Source organism: Balaenoptera musculus, chromosome 6 (assembly GCF_009873245.2).
Source record: "Balaenoptera musculus isolate JJ_BM4_2016_0621 chromosome 6, mBalMus1.pri.v3, whole genome shotgun sequence".
Taxonomy (NCBI): Eukaryota; Metazoa; Chordata; class Mammalia; order Artiodactyla; family Balaenopteridae; genus Balaenoptera; species Balaenoptera musculus.
The window spans coordinates 9,971,672-9,986,979 of NC_045790.1; the positions used below are offsets into that span (position 1 = coordinate 9,971,672).

Genomic DNA, 15,308 nt, shown 5'->3' on the forward strand with positions numbered 1-15,308 from the left:
ATAATCCAAAGACCAGCAATGCGGGCATCATCTGGGACTCTGCTAGAAATGCAGAAATGCAGCCCTCCCTAAACCTACCAAGTCAGGACCAACCTGCATTTTAACAAGATCCCCGAGTCCTATGCACATTAAATTTTGAGAGGCACTGGTACAGAGGAAAAAGCATGGCTTTGAAGTCAACCAGAAAAACATGCGTTCAGATTCCAATTCTACCACTTATCACGTGTATGAACGTAAGTAAGCAACCTCTCTGCTAAATCATCACAGCACCATGTTATGTGCAAAAATGGAAGTTGTGGGCTTCCCTGGTGGCGCAGTGGTTGAGAATCTGCCTGCCAATGCAGGGGACGCGGGTTCGAGCCCTGGTCTGGGAAGATCCCACATGCCACAGAGCAACTGGGCCAGTGAGCCACAATTACTGAGCCTGCGCGTCTGGAGCCTGTGCTCTGCAACAAAAGAGGCTGCGATAGTGAGAGGCCCGCGCACCGCGATGAAGAGTGGCCCCCGCTTGCCACAACTGGAGAAAGCCCTCGCACAGAAACGAAGACCCAACACAGCCATAAATAAATTAATTAATTAAAAAAAAAAGAAAGAAACTTTAAAAAAAAAAAAAAAATGGAAGTTGTTTATCAGCCAAACTTGACAACCCTACAAAAAACCTCTTAATCTAAAAACAAGATACAAGGGCTTCCCTGGTGACGTAGTGGTTAAGAATCCACCTGCCAATGTAGGGGACATGGGTTCGAGCCCTGGTCAGGGAAGATCCCACATGCCGTGGAGCACCTAAGCCCTTGCACCACAACTACTGAGCCTGCGCTCTAGAGCCCATGAGCCACAACTACTGAGCCTGTGTGCCACAACTCCTGAAACCCACGTGCCTAGGGCCCATGCTCTGCAACGAGAGAAGCCACCGCAATGAGAAGCCCACGCACCGCAACGAAGAGTAGCCCCTGCTCTCCGCAACTAGAGAAAGCCCGCGTGCAGCAACGAAGACCCAACATAGCCAAAAATAAATAAATAAATAAAATAAATTTATAAATAAATAAAAACAAGAAACAACAATTAAAAACAAAAATGATCATGATTTGATACCTAGAACGTAGCCAAACTTTTTGTCTAATTACAGAGTAAATCCAATGAAGAGGACCTGCTTGTCCTTTGGAAGACTTAGAGCTGAAGGCCTCATATCAAATGTGTGTTGGCCTAGATTTCACATGCAGCTTTTCTGAGAAAGTCTATTAAAGTCCATTAAGGGGCAGGTCCATTAAGAACAAGTCTTCTGTATTCCAGGAATACATCACATGTACCATCATCTCTGCTCATCCCGGCACAACTCCTCTGGGATGACAGTAAGATCCCCAGGATTAGGGAACTGAAGCGACAGCCATCAGAATAAAAGAAAAACTTTTAAGGATTCAGAGAAACACAACGTCAAGTACGGCAGCAGCTTACTTGTGGTTAGCTCACAAACAACTGTGGTCAGTAGGTCTGCTTTAAGGATTCGGAGTGGTGGTTCTCAGCTAGGAGTGATTTTGCCCCCCAAGAGACATTTGACAATATCTGTGGACATCGTTGGTTGTCACAACTTGGGGTGGGGGTGGGGGGGTTTCTTGCATCCAGTGGGCAGAGGCCAGGGATGCTGCTAGATCCTACACTGCACAGCACGGCCCCCTGAAACAGAGAACTATCCAGCCCGAATGTCACTGTGCCGCTGTTGAGACACCCCGATTCACAGTCAACCACCAGGAGACAGTAAAGCAAACTCTGAATAAATGTAACTCGTAATTTAAGCACAATCACCTTTTCCCCATAAACCGAAAGAGATTTCCGCCTTACAAAGTTTGCAAATACAAACTAAAATTAAAGGGTAAGGGGAGTAAAATCTTTCTTCTACCAATTTTGCTTCAGAGCTATAGTGCTTAATGTCTAGACAAAAGCCGAGCAAACCAACCGTTATCTATTCTGGCACCACAATCAGAACAACGAAAAGATTCCAATATTTGTAATGCAGACATGCAGATCAGCGCTGGCCTCTAAGGATCTGAGAAAGGATCTGAGAAAAGGCAGATCTGAGAAAGGGCAGATCAAACGTGAAAGAAGTGAGTCAACCAGAAGTAATATGTCACATTTAGGAAATATTCTCATTTTTGTTGATGTTATTTTGTTTTTTTCCAAATTAAAACAACACTCCCCCCTCCCTCAACAGTGGCTATTTTTTTCATGCCTTATGATTATAGCTTAGTAACTTGTGAACATGAAGACTGACCTTCAAGTTATTGATTTAAATACTGGTATGACACTGACTAGAATGTATAGAGCACAGTGCCTGGCATGCAGTAGATGTTCAACAAGTGTTTTATAAATGAATGAATAAACGAATAAACAGGAAATAGGACCTAATTTGGCCCTGTCCATCCTATTTTCAGAATACAGAATAAAGACTTGAGAAGTTTATATATCAAAACTATAAACACTGGATATACTGAAACCTCTCAGTATCTAATCTAGTTTTCTACAGCAAAAAAATCCATCAACCTACCACAGGCCAGAAGCGGTGCTCATTAACACTCATTTTTCCTGTTCCACACACAACACTCCCTGATGATGTCTCCCTAGTTCTCTGTTCACCATCATTCATGAAGGCGCCCTTCTCATCATCAACGGAACAGTGCAACAAGCACGGCCTAGAACCCTACCATATGCAAATGTATAAAGCATATGCACGATCAAAAATCAATCAGTATCTTCAATTAACACTCAATCTGGTTCTTGAGGAATTCTGGAGTTTATGAATAATAAAAGAACTGCTACTCGAATAGGGTCCTTTCTCCTAGTGTGTTAACCAGGCATTTGGTTTCTAAATCCAGGCAGAATCAGCAAAACCACATTAATTAGCCAAGTATCAATTCACATCATAAGTACTTAATTAGCTACCATGATAAGTCTGAGTCCCAATTAATAGCAAATATCTCAGTATCTAAGGGATGAAAATGTAAGTAGTTATTGCTATTTACAAGGAACAATGGAACATTTCAACAATTTAGTAAGTGATAGTTGCTCAAGTGAAGCAGAATAATGAATCTGGATTCAAATGGAAGAACTACCTAAATATGGAATCTTTTTGAAAGCAGCTCATGATGAGCCATAGGCAGGTCTCTGAAGTTGGTAGGAAAGAAAATAGGACATGAAGAGATTAAGTGAAGCAACCTAAGTCATACAGTAGATCAAGAGCAGAGAACACTAAAAAGTAGAACGTTACCTGAGAAGTAGTAAAATTTGAAAATGTACGTGGATACTATAAAGCACCATACAAACACATAATGCCACCTACTAAATTCATCAACTTAAATACACGTATAATGTTGTCCTTTTTCTCCTTAAGATCAAATTTTGCCCAGCCAAACCCAACAGTCTCCAACAATACATGCACATGCATAATACACTTCTGTAATGAATCCATTTCTGAGAATGAACTTTATGTCAAGCCATCCTACAGGCAATAAAGGTAAACAACAACTAACTTTTGTCCTCCATCCTCCCCTTTCCTCTAACTTGAAAAAGTAACCCATCATAGAGCTCAGGAAGCAAGAAAATGAGGTCCAAGAGGAAACACATGGTCATGTGTACCTACTTGTGAGGACCCATGTGAAACAGAGCTTGAGGTGACTGGGTGGAGAGTTATCAACAGAGAAGACAACTGAAAAAGAAGCAGCACCAAAACTTCTTGATTTTTCAAGGAGCTCATTCATTCAATAAACAGAGTGGTAGGGGCAAAAAACTGGGAAATGCAAAGAAGGAAGGAAAAGGAGTAAGAAGGCAACACAGCAAACTGGTTTTCCATTTATAACTTTAAATTTGAGTCTAATGCACTATAAAAAAAAAACAGTATATGTTTTAGGTTATGAGATAAGACTGTCTCAACTTATAAGAGAAAGTTGCCAATGATCCCTGTGAAACTGTAGGTAAAATAGCATAGGTTACAGGTTCACCACCAAATGAGAGAATGCATGTAAACAGCATGAAACAGTGCCTACCTAGCACATTGAAAATGCTCAAAAAATGTTAGCAATTACATGAGATTAGTAAAACCTCTTCCTACTTTAATTTGTAAAATATATATACTATGTATCTATGTATGTATGAGTGCGTATGTGGCTATATGTGTGTGTGTGTATATATATATATACACACACACACACACACATGCTGTGCCTTTCCAAGAAACTTAGATTTGGTGAAAAAAGAAAAATATGCACTGAACTAGGAATTAATACCTAAGTTCTAATTTAGGTATTAATTAGTCAAGTGACCTAAAGCAATAAAATTCTCTGTCTCAGATTCCTTACTTTGAATTTGTAAAAAAGAGAACATATAAACTAAGAGGGGGGACATTATCTAAAGAACTGATTTACTGCAGTTAGTAAATCATTTATGCAACATGACTTTTCAGCAATTCCTTTATATCACACATCTATAATATTTGCTATTGATTTCTGATTTCTGGTAACTTTGTTTTATACAATTCTTCACAGCCATAGCCCATTCTCAAACAGAAAAAGAGAGCTATAACTGTAGCCACCTGATTATTAAGTAAAATATTGCAAACAAACAAAAAAAAACCAGGGCTTCCCTGGTGGCGCAGCGGTTAAGAATCTGCCTGCCAATGCAGGGGACACGGGTTTGAGCCCTGGTCCGGGAAGATCCCACATGCCGCAAAGCAACTAAGCCCGTGCGCCACAACTACTGAGCCTGCGCTCTAGAGCCCATGAGTCACAACCACTGAAGCCCATGAGCCTAGAGCCCGTGCTCCGCAACAAGAGAAGCCACCGCAATGAGAAGCCTGAGCACCAACGAAGAGTAGCCCCTGCTCTCCGCCACTAGAGAAAGCCCGTGCACAGCAACGAAGACCCAACGCAGCCAAAAATAAATAAATTAATAAATTAAAAAAAAAAAAACCCAGACATACCAATACCTGGTGAATTCACCAGACTTTGTACAATCTTGGACCTAGAGAAACTGGACAAGGTTTTTCCTGTTAGCTTTGCCTAGAAATCACAAATTTAGAAAATTAGTATCTGACACATTCAAGTAATATTTTTAAAAGTAGAGTGGGCATAGACAAAAAAAATAAAATGTATCAACTTTCTAAAGAATAAGGCTTCAGAATTATCTCTACTCTTGCCTGAGGTCCAGCCAGAAATAAAGCCTTTAACTGCCCGGCTGGCAGAGGCCCAAGCCTGAATCTTAATGACTGAGCTGACGACACAGCCAGCTTCTCTTCCAGTCTTCCTTAGTAGACTACTGGGGCAATAGTACTAAAATAACTACGCTGGCATGACATTAAGTTCCCAAAACAGAACTCTCCTTGTTCAATTCTAGTACCAAGGGCTGGGAAAGAGGGAAAAGGGCTAAAAAATCACCTCGTATCTCTACAGTTTTCATTTTGGAAACATGGCACATTCTGGCCTCACCTCCAGAGACCTCGGAGTCTCCCAGGGCGGCGTGACAGCTTATCTCTGAAACACCACCTCCACCACGACTGCCCCGTCCTAGCCGCCGGCACCCCTCACCTGGGCTACTGCAATAGCCTTTGAACTGTTCCTGCTCTTTTCCCCACGGTCCCACACATACCATATTTCTCCCTGCTCAAAACCCTCTGCTGGCACCCTAACGCGCTGAGAATAAAACCTGGAATCCTTACCATGGTCTACATGTGCTGGCCTCTGCCTCCTCTGACCTGCTCAAACTCTCCACCCCCAATACACTGGGTCCTCCTGCCATGTCCTGCACCCAACAAGCCTCTTGCACTTGCCGTTCTCTGTATATTCCTCCAGAATTTACGTGGTCCGTTCTCTCACATCCTTCAGGCTTCTGCTCAAACATCACCTCTTCAAAAAGTCCCTCCCAGGCTCCCTGTGTAAATGAGCTGTACCCTTTACAGAGAAGAGAACTAGAAATTAAGAATCAAGGGCCTGGCTGTCACAAGACTGAGAAACAAGTGAGTACGCAGCGTAGAGATGGGCAATGTTTTGAGTGGGCAAGACTACACTGTGAACGACAACGTCCCCTTCGTAACAGCCCACGTTTTAAAACTCCAAAAGGACCGATTTTCACGTTCTCATTTCCAGTCAACGCTCCAACAAGGCCACCCTATTTAGTACAATTTTCTAGACTATAAAAGCAGAGTGAAGAAGATGTGTTAACTGGTCAGAATAAAGTAATAACTTGAACCAAAATTCTGGGCGGGGCCGTGTATCAAAAAAGAGACCAGCTGGAGGCTCCTGCTTCCAGGATGGCTGAAAAAGCCCCACCCAGACCCAGCCTCCTGCAGACGGTAACGTAACCTCTGGACAAAAATACCAAAAAAGCATTACCTGAGAGCACTAGATAGTGAGCAGAAGACAACAAACTGTGAAGGGGAGCTGAAATTTAGGAAGGAGTTACTGACACGGGGAGAATCACTGTCGCTTTTGCCCTGAGAGTACGCCAAAGACGGTACCATGCAAGACAGCTTAAACTCGCATACAACACCCAAGTCTTTCTGGCCTGAAGAATGAGGAAAAGAGTTTGGGGCAACCACAGCCCCTGGAAGAAAGGAGATTCCAGCATGGAGAGAGCCAGATAGGGGGAGCTCCATGGACTGGGTATAAACTGCCCAGTCTCCGGGCCACCCCTGAACCATGCATGCTTGGCACTGTTTGCAAGCAGACCGGCTAAAGACAAAAGGGCTGAACTAGCATTTGCATTGCCACTCGAGAGAGAGAACGTGCAGTCTGAGTCCAACCAAATTAACTGCCTGCTAAAACTAAAATCTCAACACTTTTCAGACAAATAAAACAAAATCCACAGCCTTCAGAACATTCACAATGTTTAATACAAAACTGTTTGATGTGATGTACAAAGAACCAGAAAAACATGACCCAGTTCTCAGGAAAAAAGAAACTCAATTACCACAAATACTCAGGGCTTCCCTGGTGGTGCAGTGGTTGAGAATCTGCCTGCCAATGCAGGGGACACGGGTTCGAGCCCTGGTCTGGGAAGATCCCACATGCCGCGAAGCAACTCGGCCCGTGAGCCACAACTACTGAGCCTGCGCGTCTCGAGCCTGTGCCCCGCAACAAGAGAGGCCGCGATAGTGAAAGGCCCGCGCACCGCGATGAAGAGCGGCCCCCGCTTGCCGCAACTAGAGAAAGCCCTCGCACAGAAACGAAGACCCAACACAGCCAAAAATAAATAAATAAATTAATTAATTAATTAAAAAAAAACAATTTGGTAAATTAAACATTTAAAAAACAAACAAAAAAACAAATACTCAAATGACCCATATGTTGGAATTAGCAGACTAAGATGTTAAAGTAGCTATCGTAACTGTGCTCAATGAAGGAAAGCACACTCTGGGAAAAAAACAAAACAGGAAATCTCAGCAGAGAAACAAACTGTTATTCTTAAAAACATGGAAATTCTGGAACTGGAAAATACAGTATCTGAAATTTAAAACTGATTCAATGAGCTTAACAGCAGTGTAGACACAAGTCAGTAAACTTGATGACAGATCAACAGAAATTATCAAAGATAAAAAATTTTTTCAAAAATGAACACAGCCACTGAAAACTGTGGGACATCAAAATGTCTAATATACATAGAACGGAGTCCCCAGGGAAAGGAGGGCAAGAATGGGACAGAAAAATATCTGAACAAATACTGAATAAAAATTCCCCAAAATATGATTTAAAAAAACATAAATTACTAGACTCAAGAGGCTTAGTGAACCCCAATCAAAACACAAGTCAAAGAAAACCATGCAGAGGCATATCACAGTCAAACTGCTGAAAACCAAATTTAAAGAAAAAGTCTCGAAAGCAGCCAGAGAATAATAACACATTACATACAGGGAAACAAAAATCTGAGAAATCACTGACATATCCTTTCAAAGAACGGACGCCTGGAAACAGTGGAAAATCTTTAAGATGCATGAAAGTGGTGGCCTCCCCACCTAGTAGGGAGTTTTTCAAAAGACAGCCTTCAAAACCCCCGGCACAACGCTACCCTCCATCTGACTTCCATTAAACATTCATGTCTTCCGCTCCAGGAGCTAAGGAACCTGATTCGACTGTTCAGAAAACAGGCAAGAGACGGCGAGAGAGCAGTCACCCACTGTCCCAGCCTCTGTGCAGCCGTCCCAAACCATTCAGGTGAGAGACCCCTGCAGCTGGTGGCACGTACCCAATCTCCCTGGGGGCAGTGCTGTCACCACGCCCAGGCCCTACCCCATTTGAACTGCAGTTCTCTTTACGTAAAGCATTTGGGGCAGGAGGGTGGCCGTGAAGATCACATTTACTCTAAGCCAGACCCGATGTAGTTTCCCCTTTGTTGTGTAAGTAATAGAAAAGAATGAGGGATTTTAACATATTAACCCCAGCAGGTACCCCCTAAAACAACCCCTCTTTCCTTACACAAACAGCTAGCATTCATGCCCATTGTGCTGCTGGCACCCTGAGCAGAAGAGAAGCACAAACTGCCCAGGATTTTCTGAAATGGCATGTAGGTTCCTGGGTTGATTCTTTTAGCCACAATGCTCATTTCAAATCATTTTCCCTGAAGGACTGGAATCGGACAGATTGCCTGGGAACCACTCTGCTGCTAACTTTACAAAGACCTGTTAACTGCAACATAATGGATAGGTCACGTCTGCACCCTCGGTGGACAATCCACTCTGAGATGCTTCATAACAGTGCCATTCTCCCACAGGGGAGAGCTGCCGGTCCCTTGCAGCCCTGATACCTGGGTAGTGTAGAGTAGACTCTATGCCCAAGAGGTTGGCAATTCAACTGCTGCCCAAAAAAACTGCCTCTCTTAAATAGAAAACAGTCCAAATATTTAGAGAATGGAGTGAAACTGTCCAGCCTGAAAGTGTTTTTTCTTTTTCAGAAGAACTTGAAAAAAATGTGTATCACTAATACGAACAAGCTGTTCAAAACTGCCCCCCATTTGGAAAGTCTCTGGCATTTTCTGACTAGGCATTGTATTGTTGCAATGAGCTACGCGGTAATCAAAGAGGACTACTTATTTCCCACCAGAGTTAAAAGGAAGGATTAGTTCTGGTAAGTTCTCGGACGAATTTCAGTCGCTGTTAACTGTGGTGGCATCGGGTTCTCTACATCCCTATCAAATTCAAAGAAAACTCAGGAAAACGGAAAACAAAGGCTGCTTTATTATTCTATTTGAGCAGCATCTACCTTTCACAGAACAATTTTTTTTTTTAATTTCGATGACATTCAAAAAGTTGTAACTAAGAAAATAAGTGAAATGTATTTGGGAAGACGTCAATAAAAAAAATCTCCCCGTTCAACACTTTCTTAATATACATGATAAATTCTGGGATCAAAAGTTTGTAGAACCCTACAGTGTTTGAATAGCCTCAGATTATAAATTCAATTAAATAAAATACAAGAAAAGATTAGCAGCAGTAGTAAGAGAGTAGCAGGATTCCTAAGAAAGAAAATTTAAAACAAAGATTTGTACAAGAAGGAGTGGTAACAGTTATGACACAAGGGAAATTATACAGCAGATACAAGAAGGCTTCATCAGTGAAGTGAGTCCTTAACAGAAGCAGACGTCCATGCTGTGCTCCACCTCCTTTGACAGGAAGGAATAAGTAGGAATCAAATAATTTTTGGGCACCTTTCTAGATTCCTTACTTGTATTATCTTAGATTCCTCTTTAATCCTGAAGTCAAAGGAGTTAATTAACTTACCAAAGATGACAAAATGACTACTTAATCCCAGGTCTATATCACTCCAAAACGCATACTTTTCCATTATACCATGATGCTGCTTAGAAAATATTTCACATGAATTAGCTCCTTAATGAAATAAATTTTTAAAAAACTGGTGTAGCCTAAACATTCCTCTTCTAGGCAAATTCTTCCTAAATACTACACTAATTTTCTTAAGCAAGCTTCTAGCAATGATGGCCTATCAGACCTTTGCCCTTCTTTGCCACCTTTTTCTGGAAAGTACCTAAGCTGCAGGGTAAGTAGTTGCCAGGTGGCTTAAGATTTGCTCTAAGGCCTCACATTTAAGAGAAATGGGTAATCTCCCTCTAGATTGACAAGTTTACATCAGAAGGTGGATAAACAAAGTACTCAGAACTAAAGCTCTATCCTGCATATTTGGCTATTATTTTTCCTGTAAAATACAGCATCCTAACCATAACAGATGGAGTAAAGAATGAGAAAGAACCTGCAAGAGACTACAGAAAAGGTTCAGGATCTCCAACTCCAAAAATATCAAACCCCCGACTCCAGTCTCCCAGAGGACTTGTATCCGATCCTGTGAAATGAAACAGATCTCCTTACTAAATCCTTTGGGAGGTGATTAAAACCGCAGCTTCTGGAATCAGACGCACTAAAACTCAGCTCCTCCATGATTGCTAATCATGACCTTGTGCAAAGTAATTAACCTCTCTAAGCCTCAGTTTCCACAGATTTAAAATGAAGAAACCATACTAGTTCATTATATAAGTTCCATAAATGCTGAATTACAGTGCCTAGACTATGAGTGCTTCTTAAGTGTTAGCTTTTCATTATCATTCTCATTATCAACATCTTTGTGATGACATAGAATAAGTCCATGAGGTCAATGAGAGGGTTCTGTAAACCTTCACGGGGCCAGTTTCAGTACTGGAGCGTCTTAGGAGATTTCTGACGTAAGTAGCAGAGATGGAACTGGCAAGGCCTGAAAGGAATGAAATAGGAGCAAGGAGAAAATTTCATGGGGAAAGAATCCGTATAGGTTTTTTTTAAAAAAAGCATGTTTATGGAAAAGAGATTAAGAATGAATTCCTCTCTCATGCAGTAAAACAAAAGGCTCATGTTTCTATTACCATGATGGGGACGCCAATGTCAGGCCACAGAAGGTCCTCTGAGGGCAGCTTGGGGGAATTCCACACCACCACGACCTTGTTCAGGTAAGGGAGGCCATTCAGCCTCTCGAGCGAGTTCATGAGCACCTCCTCCCGCTCGTAGGTCAGCATCACCACTGTGAACTGCTCCCGTGGGACGTTGCCGCCCAGTGAGGCCTGGAACTCCTTGCCGGAGCCCCCGGCCCCGCCACCAATAGGCCGAAAGCCAGTCCCGGAGCCCAAGAATTTGGCCTCTGAGGGCAGCACAGGGTCAAACGGCGTGTGGGGGAAAAGATGGAAAGGTCCTGGCGCAGAGTTCCAGCTGCGATAGAAGTCCGTGACGGTCAAGGTGAAGTTGCGGAGGTACTTGGGGGAGGCGTAGGGCGGCTCCGTCTCCACGGGCCCCAGGTCCAAGTCCCCGTTGTCGGCCATGTTGGGGTCGGTCCCGGCTGCCTTGCCTGAGCGATGGGGGATCTCGGCCGCCGCCTCTTCCCGGATGGGAGCGGCTGGGATCTGGATGCGAGTCCTAATCACAGCCAGCACGGTACTGAAAATACTGTCCGCGGTGGAGAAGTAAGTCTCCCAGAGGAAGCGGCCTTGCCGCCTCATGGCCAGGAGGTCGCTGTCGGAGAGGCTCCGCAGCAGGAAGTGGACCTCGGTCACTCGCGGCTTGGGCACCACCAGCGCGGCCTCGCTCCACTGCAGCACGTCCTGGTAAGGAAGCTGCACGTGCTCCCCCAGCACAACCGGGACAGCACCAACCTCCAGGGCTTCAAAGAGCCGTGTGGCACACCCAGAGGAAATAACCAAGCGAGGGTCCCCGGGAGTGATAATGAGGGCGAAGGTGGAGAGCTTCAGTAATTCTAAGCGGTCTTCCCGCTCCCCACACAGCGCCCACTCAGTAGGCAGACTGGGTTTGGGCTGGTTTTTGCAGGTAAATTCTACCAGGACCTGATCTAGTTTGCTGTCCTGTACTGCCTTGAGGGTGGCAATGATACGATCATCGTAGTCGGCTGGAGGGTCGCCCTCCATCTCCTCCTCAAAGGAGCGGGCCTCCTGAAGGCTGGATCTCAGCGACTCAATCTTCTCACCCTGGAAGGTGAAGAGATATTTCCGCTTCACTGGCACCTGTGGTGGGATTTCCATGAAGTTGGGCTCTGACATGGCGTGGACTAGTGGCGACACCACCAAGTCAAAGCCAGGCCGGTACTGGGCAGCGTAGAAAGTGGACTGGGCCACCATGGCCCGGCCTGTACTGACATTGTACAGCAAATTCTGGGTGTCTGACTTCCGAGACAGACTGATGATGACGTGGTTGTGTCCGTCTGTCCGCCAGTGTGGTAGGGAGTACAGCTGCTTCTCCAGGCCAGCAGGCCGCAGCACTCCCAGCTCCTGCATTTCCCCCACTAGGATCACATAAAGGCAGGCAATATCTGCATTTTCTGTAACATAAACGTTGGCTCGTGCTGTGGCCTGAAAAGCCTGCTTGACCAAGGGATCCAGGTAGCTGCCAAAGGCAAACTGGTCACTGTCATAGACGTAGACTGGGAAACCAGAGGTGAGAGGGCAACGAGAATAATCAAAACAGTTGTGCAGCCGGCAGCTCTGTAGGACCTTTGGGGGAGGGAGGCCGATATCGTCCTTCTCTGGGAGGAGTCGGATGGGCAGAGAGAGTTTGGGCTGATTTTGGGCCATCAGTTCTTTGTAAGAGTGCTCGGTCTGGCTGATGACGTTCTTGAGCTGAAGCAGGTCCTGCTTGGCATTCTCAATGCTCTTCTTACAGGCCTCGATCTTCAGGTTCAGCTTGGCGATTTCACTGTTCAGCTCTTGCCGCTTGGCTTCCAGCTGCAAGAGCTCTTCACTGACAGACTCCCGAATGCGGCAGAGATCCAGCACGTGCTTCACCTCGCAGAGCTCGTTACCAGCCCGTGGGCCAAAGATCCGCTTGCCTGCCTCATCCGCTTCGTCCAGGGTGGTGAGATAATAGTGGGCGATGAGGGGGAAGAACACTAGAATGACGAAGAGCGTGAAGCTGAGCCACGTGAGCCGAATGCGGTTGGACCACCGCAGCATGCAGGTCTGACCTCCGTTCCCCACGCCCCCATTCCGCAACATGGTATAGCCCGTCATGAGTTCCTCTGTGGCTCCTGCCCTGCTGATCACGTTGGGTCACTCGCCATAACCATGAGCTGATGCCAGACAAGACTCGACCTCTTCTCACTCACGTGTTTCCGGAAGAGTTAGTGTGCTCCCTGGACAAGGCACCAAATAAAATGGAAATTTCATTTTCCTCAGCTGTGACTGAAGTAGTCTCTGACCCTACTCCAGCAGGTTTTAAGTTCTGGTTGTTGACCAGAGAACATGTCCTTAATCTTTATCAAACAGTAAAAGGTACCACATTGCTGATGAGATGGAAGGGAAGAGGTCCCTGATGGTGGAACCCAGGAAAGAGACCCAGGAATCAGACTGACTTTGTCAACTGCCATAGCTCTCGTTCCTTGGTTTTGCTGACCAACACATATGCATAGTTACTATTCACAGTTATAAAGTAGCTGGTTAGAACAGAAATAAATGCCAGCCTCTTAACAGTGTCATTGCCAACAATCAGGCCTGCAAAAGAAAGAGAAGCATGTCAGTCTTGAAGACATTATGTTCAACAAGCCTGCTCTCCCCCTGTAACTTTCTGGAAAATGCTTAAATCTTATAAGATGAAACAATGGTTGGATCATTGGTGTGTCTCACAGAACATTTTAAGTCCAAGATAGGTTTTGTTTGGTATGGATATTTTACTTGTGGTTAGTAAGAGATGGATAAGGTAAGTGTCCAAAAACAGTTTCAGTGTTTAGACACACACACCTTCTTCCTATTTAATTGGCTATAGAGCAGCATTAGAGCCCTATAAAATGATTACCAGCTACATTCAACAGAGGGCAAAAATGTTCACAACAATTTGTTATTCTAGACTTAGGCATCATCATTAGACAAAGAGAAACACCCTCCTATCTATGTTCATTCCTGACATGAAAGTTGCCTTTTGAACTAGTGGAAAACAAACAAACAAAAAAACACCTCTGCGAGAAGCTCCATTTGTTATATTCAGAGTTGAAAAAAGCTGACGAGAACTCTCTTGATCTTTACCCAGCAGTGGGTGCAGTAATCCAGAGATAAAATGTATTTTCCAGTTTGCTTCTCATTTATCTACTGTTAGCACACATCATGTGCTCCTTCTTAAAATATAAATAGTAACTTGGTCTTTCAGAAAGAACACTATACTTCGAAATGAGGGGCATTATTTCTTATCCTCGGAAGAGATTTGCTGTCAGACCTTACTCCCCAGGTTTCTAATCTCCCAAAATGGAGATAAGTGTACGGAGATAACAACATATATTGTGTTGCTATGAAAATAAAGGACAGAGGATGTGAAGGTACTTCAGGCTAAAAAATCTTGAAACAGCATTCCCAGTCCTATTCTCTTACCAAACTTTACTATCACAGGTTACAAAAGCTTTTCACTTGCTTTCACCTCAAATTCAATACATCTAGAAATGAATTCGTAATGTTCTGTGCCAAAGAATACCCACAATTTCCTTCATTCATTCCCTCCAAAAAGTATTTACCATACTCTTTTCATGTCTAAGACATGCTAAGTATAACTGTGGGCGAATCTAGGATGTAAAATAATCCTCGACCTCATGGAACTTCCTTTAGCCTAAAAAGATATAAACAAATAGCAAGGATACTACCACAAGGCAGTGTGAAGTAAGTAGTACTTTTTGGATGCTCAGTCACTCTCTCTAGCTTCTACCTTTGTTAAGGATATATAACTATTAAATGTTTGATAGAGTCTTCTCTCCCTTTAAGTAAAAATAAAAAGTGATGACAATGTTACTAAAAGGTTTGAATAAGGAGACCACGAGATAAGGACAACAAAAACCAAAAAATAATCAATCATGGAAAAGCGTAAATTTGGATGATCTAAACTTGATAATTAACAGCTGACCAAATATCCCAAAGAACGTAGGTCAAAGTTTCTAAAGCATTATCCTTTTAATTCAAATGTTAAAATCTCTCTTTTTGGTTTCAGAAAAATGTTCTCTGCACTTACGATCAAATTGTAACAAAGATAGAATGAAGTGGAGGAAAAAAAGAAGGCATAATCCAGGCGACTCAGCTGATTCATTCCCTTCTTACCACATGGCTCAGGGTCCTTCCTTTCTCTGACTCATGTAGCATTACACTTCAGTATACAATTTCTGGAAATAGTGAACTCCGGGGCTTGCTCTCCTGATAGAAAATAGAGAAGTGACATGCTATTAGAAAAATACTCAATACTGAAGGTGCTATTAAAGAATTTATTTATTGCCTACTATGAAAAGGTTTCTCTTATGTATATAAGGTAAGCATAG

The 15,308-nt window shown here is 43.5% G+C and overlaps 1 protein-coding gene across 4 annotated transcripts in view; it reads right to left on the reverse strand.

Annotated features, from left to right (window-relative positions):
• Positions 1-15,308, reverse strand: part of EXTL3 (exostosin like glycosyltransferase 3) — a 64,910-nt gene that overhangs the window by 31,423 nt on the left and 18,179 nt on the right. The window contains exons 2-3 of one of the 4 annotated variants that reach the window (XM_036855503.1): positions 15,094-15,186; positions 10,885-13,512 (exon numbers count right to left, since the gene is read on the reverse strand). In XM_036855503.1, the coding sequence (XP_036711398.1) occupies positions 10,885-13,032 (2,148 nt within the window). In that variant the 5' untranslated portion in view covers positions 13,033-13,512; positions 15,094-15,186. Of the gene's footprint in view, positions 1-10,884; positions 13,513-15,093; positions 15,187-15,308 lie in introns of those variants that run through there. The other 3 variants (XM_036855505.1, XM_036855504.1, XM_036855506.1) reach the window with 3 other exon arrangements.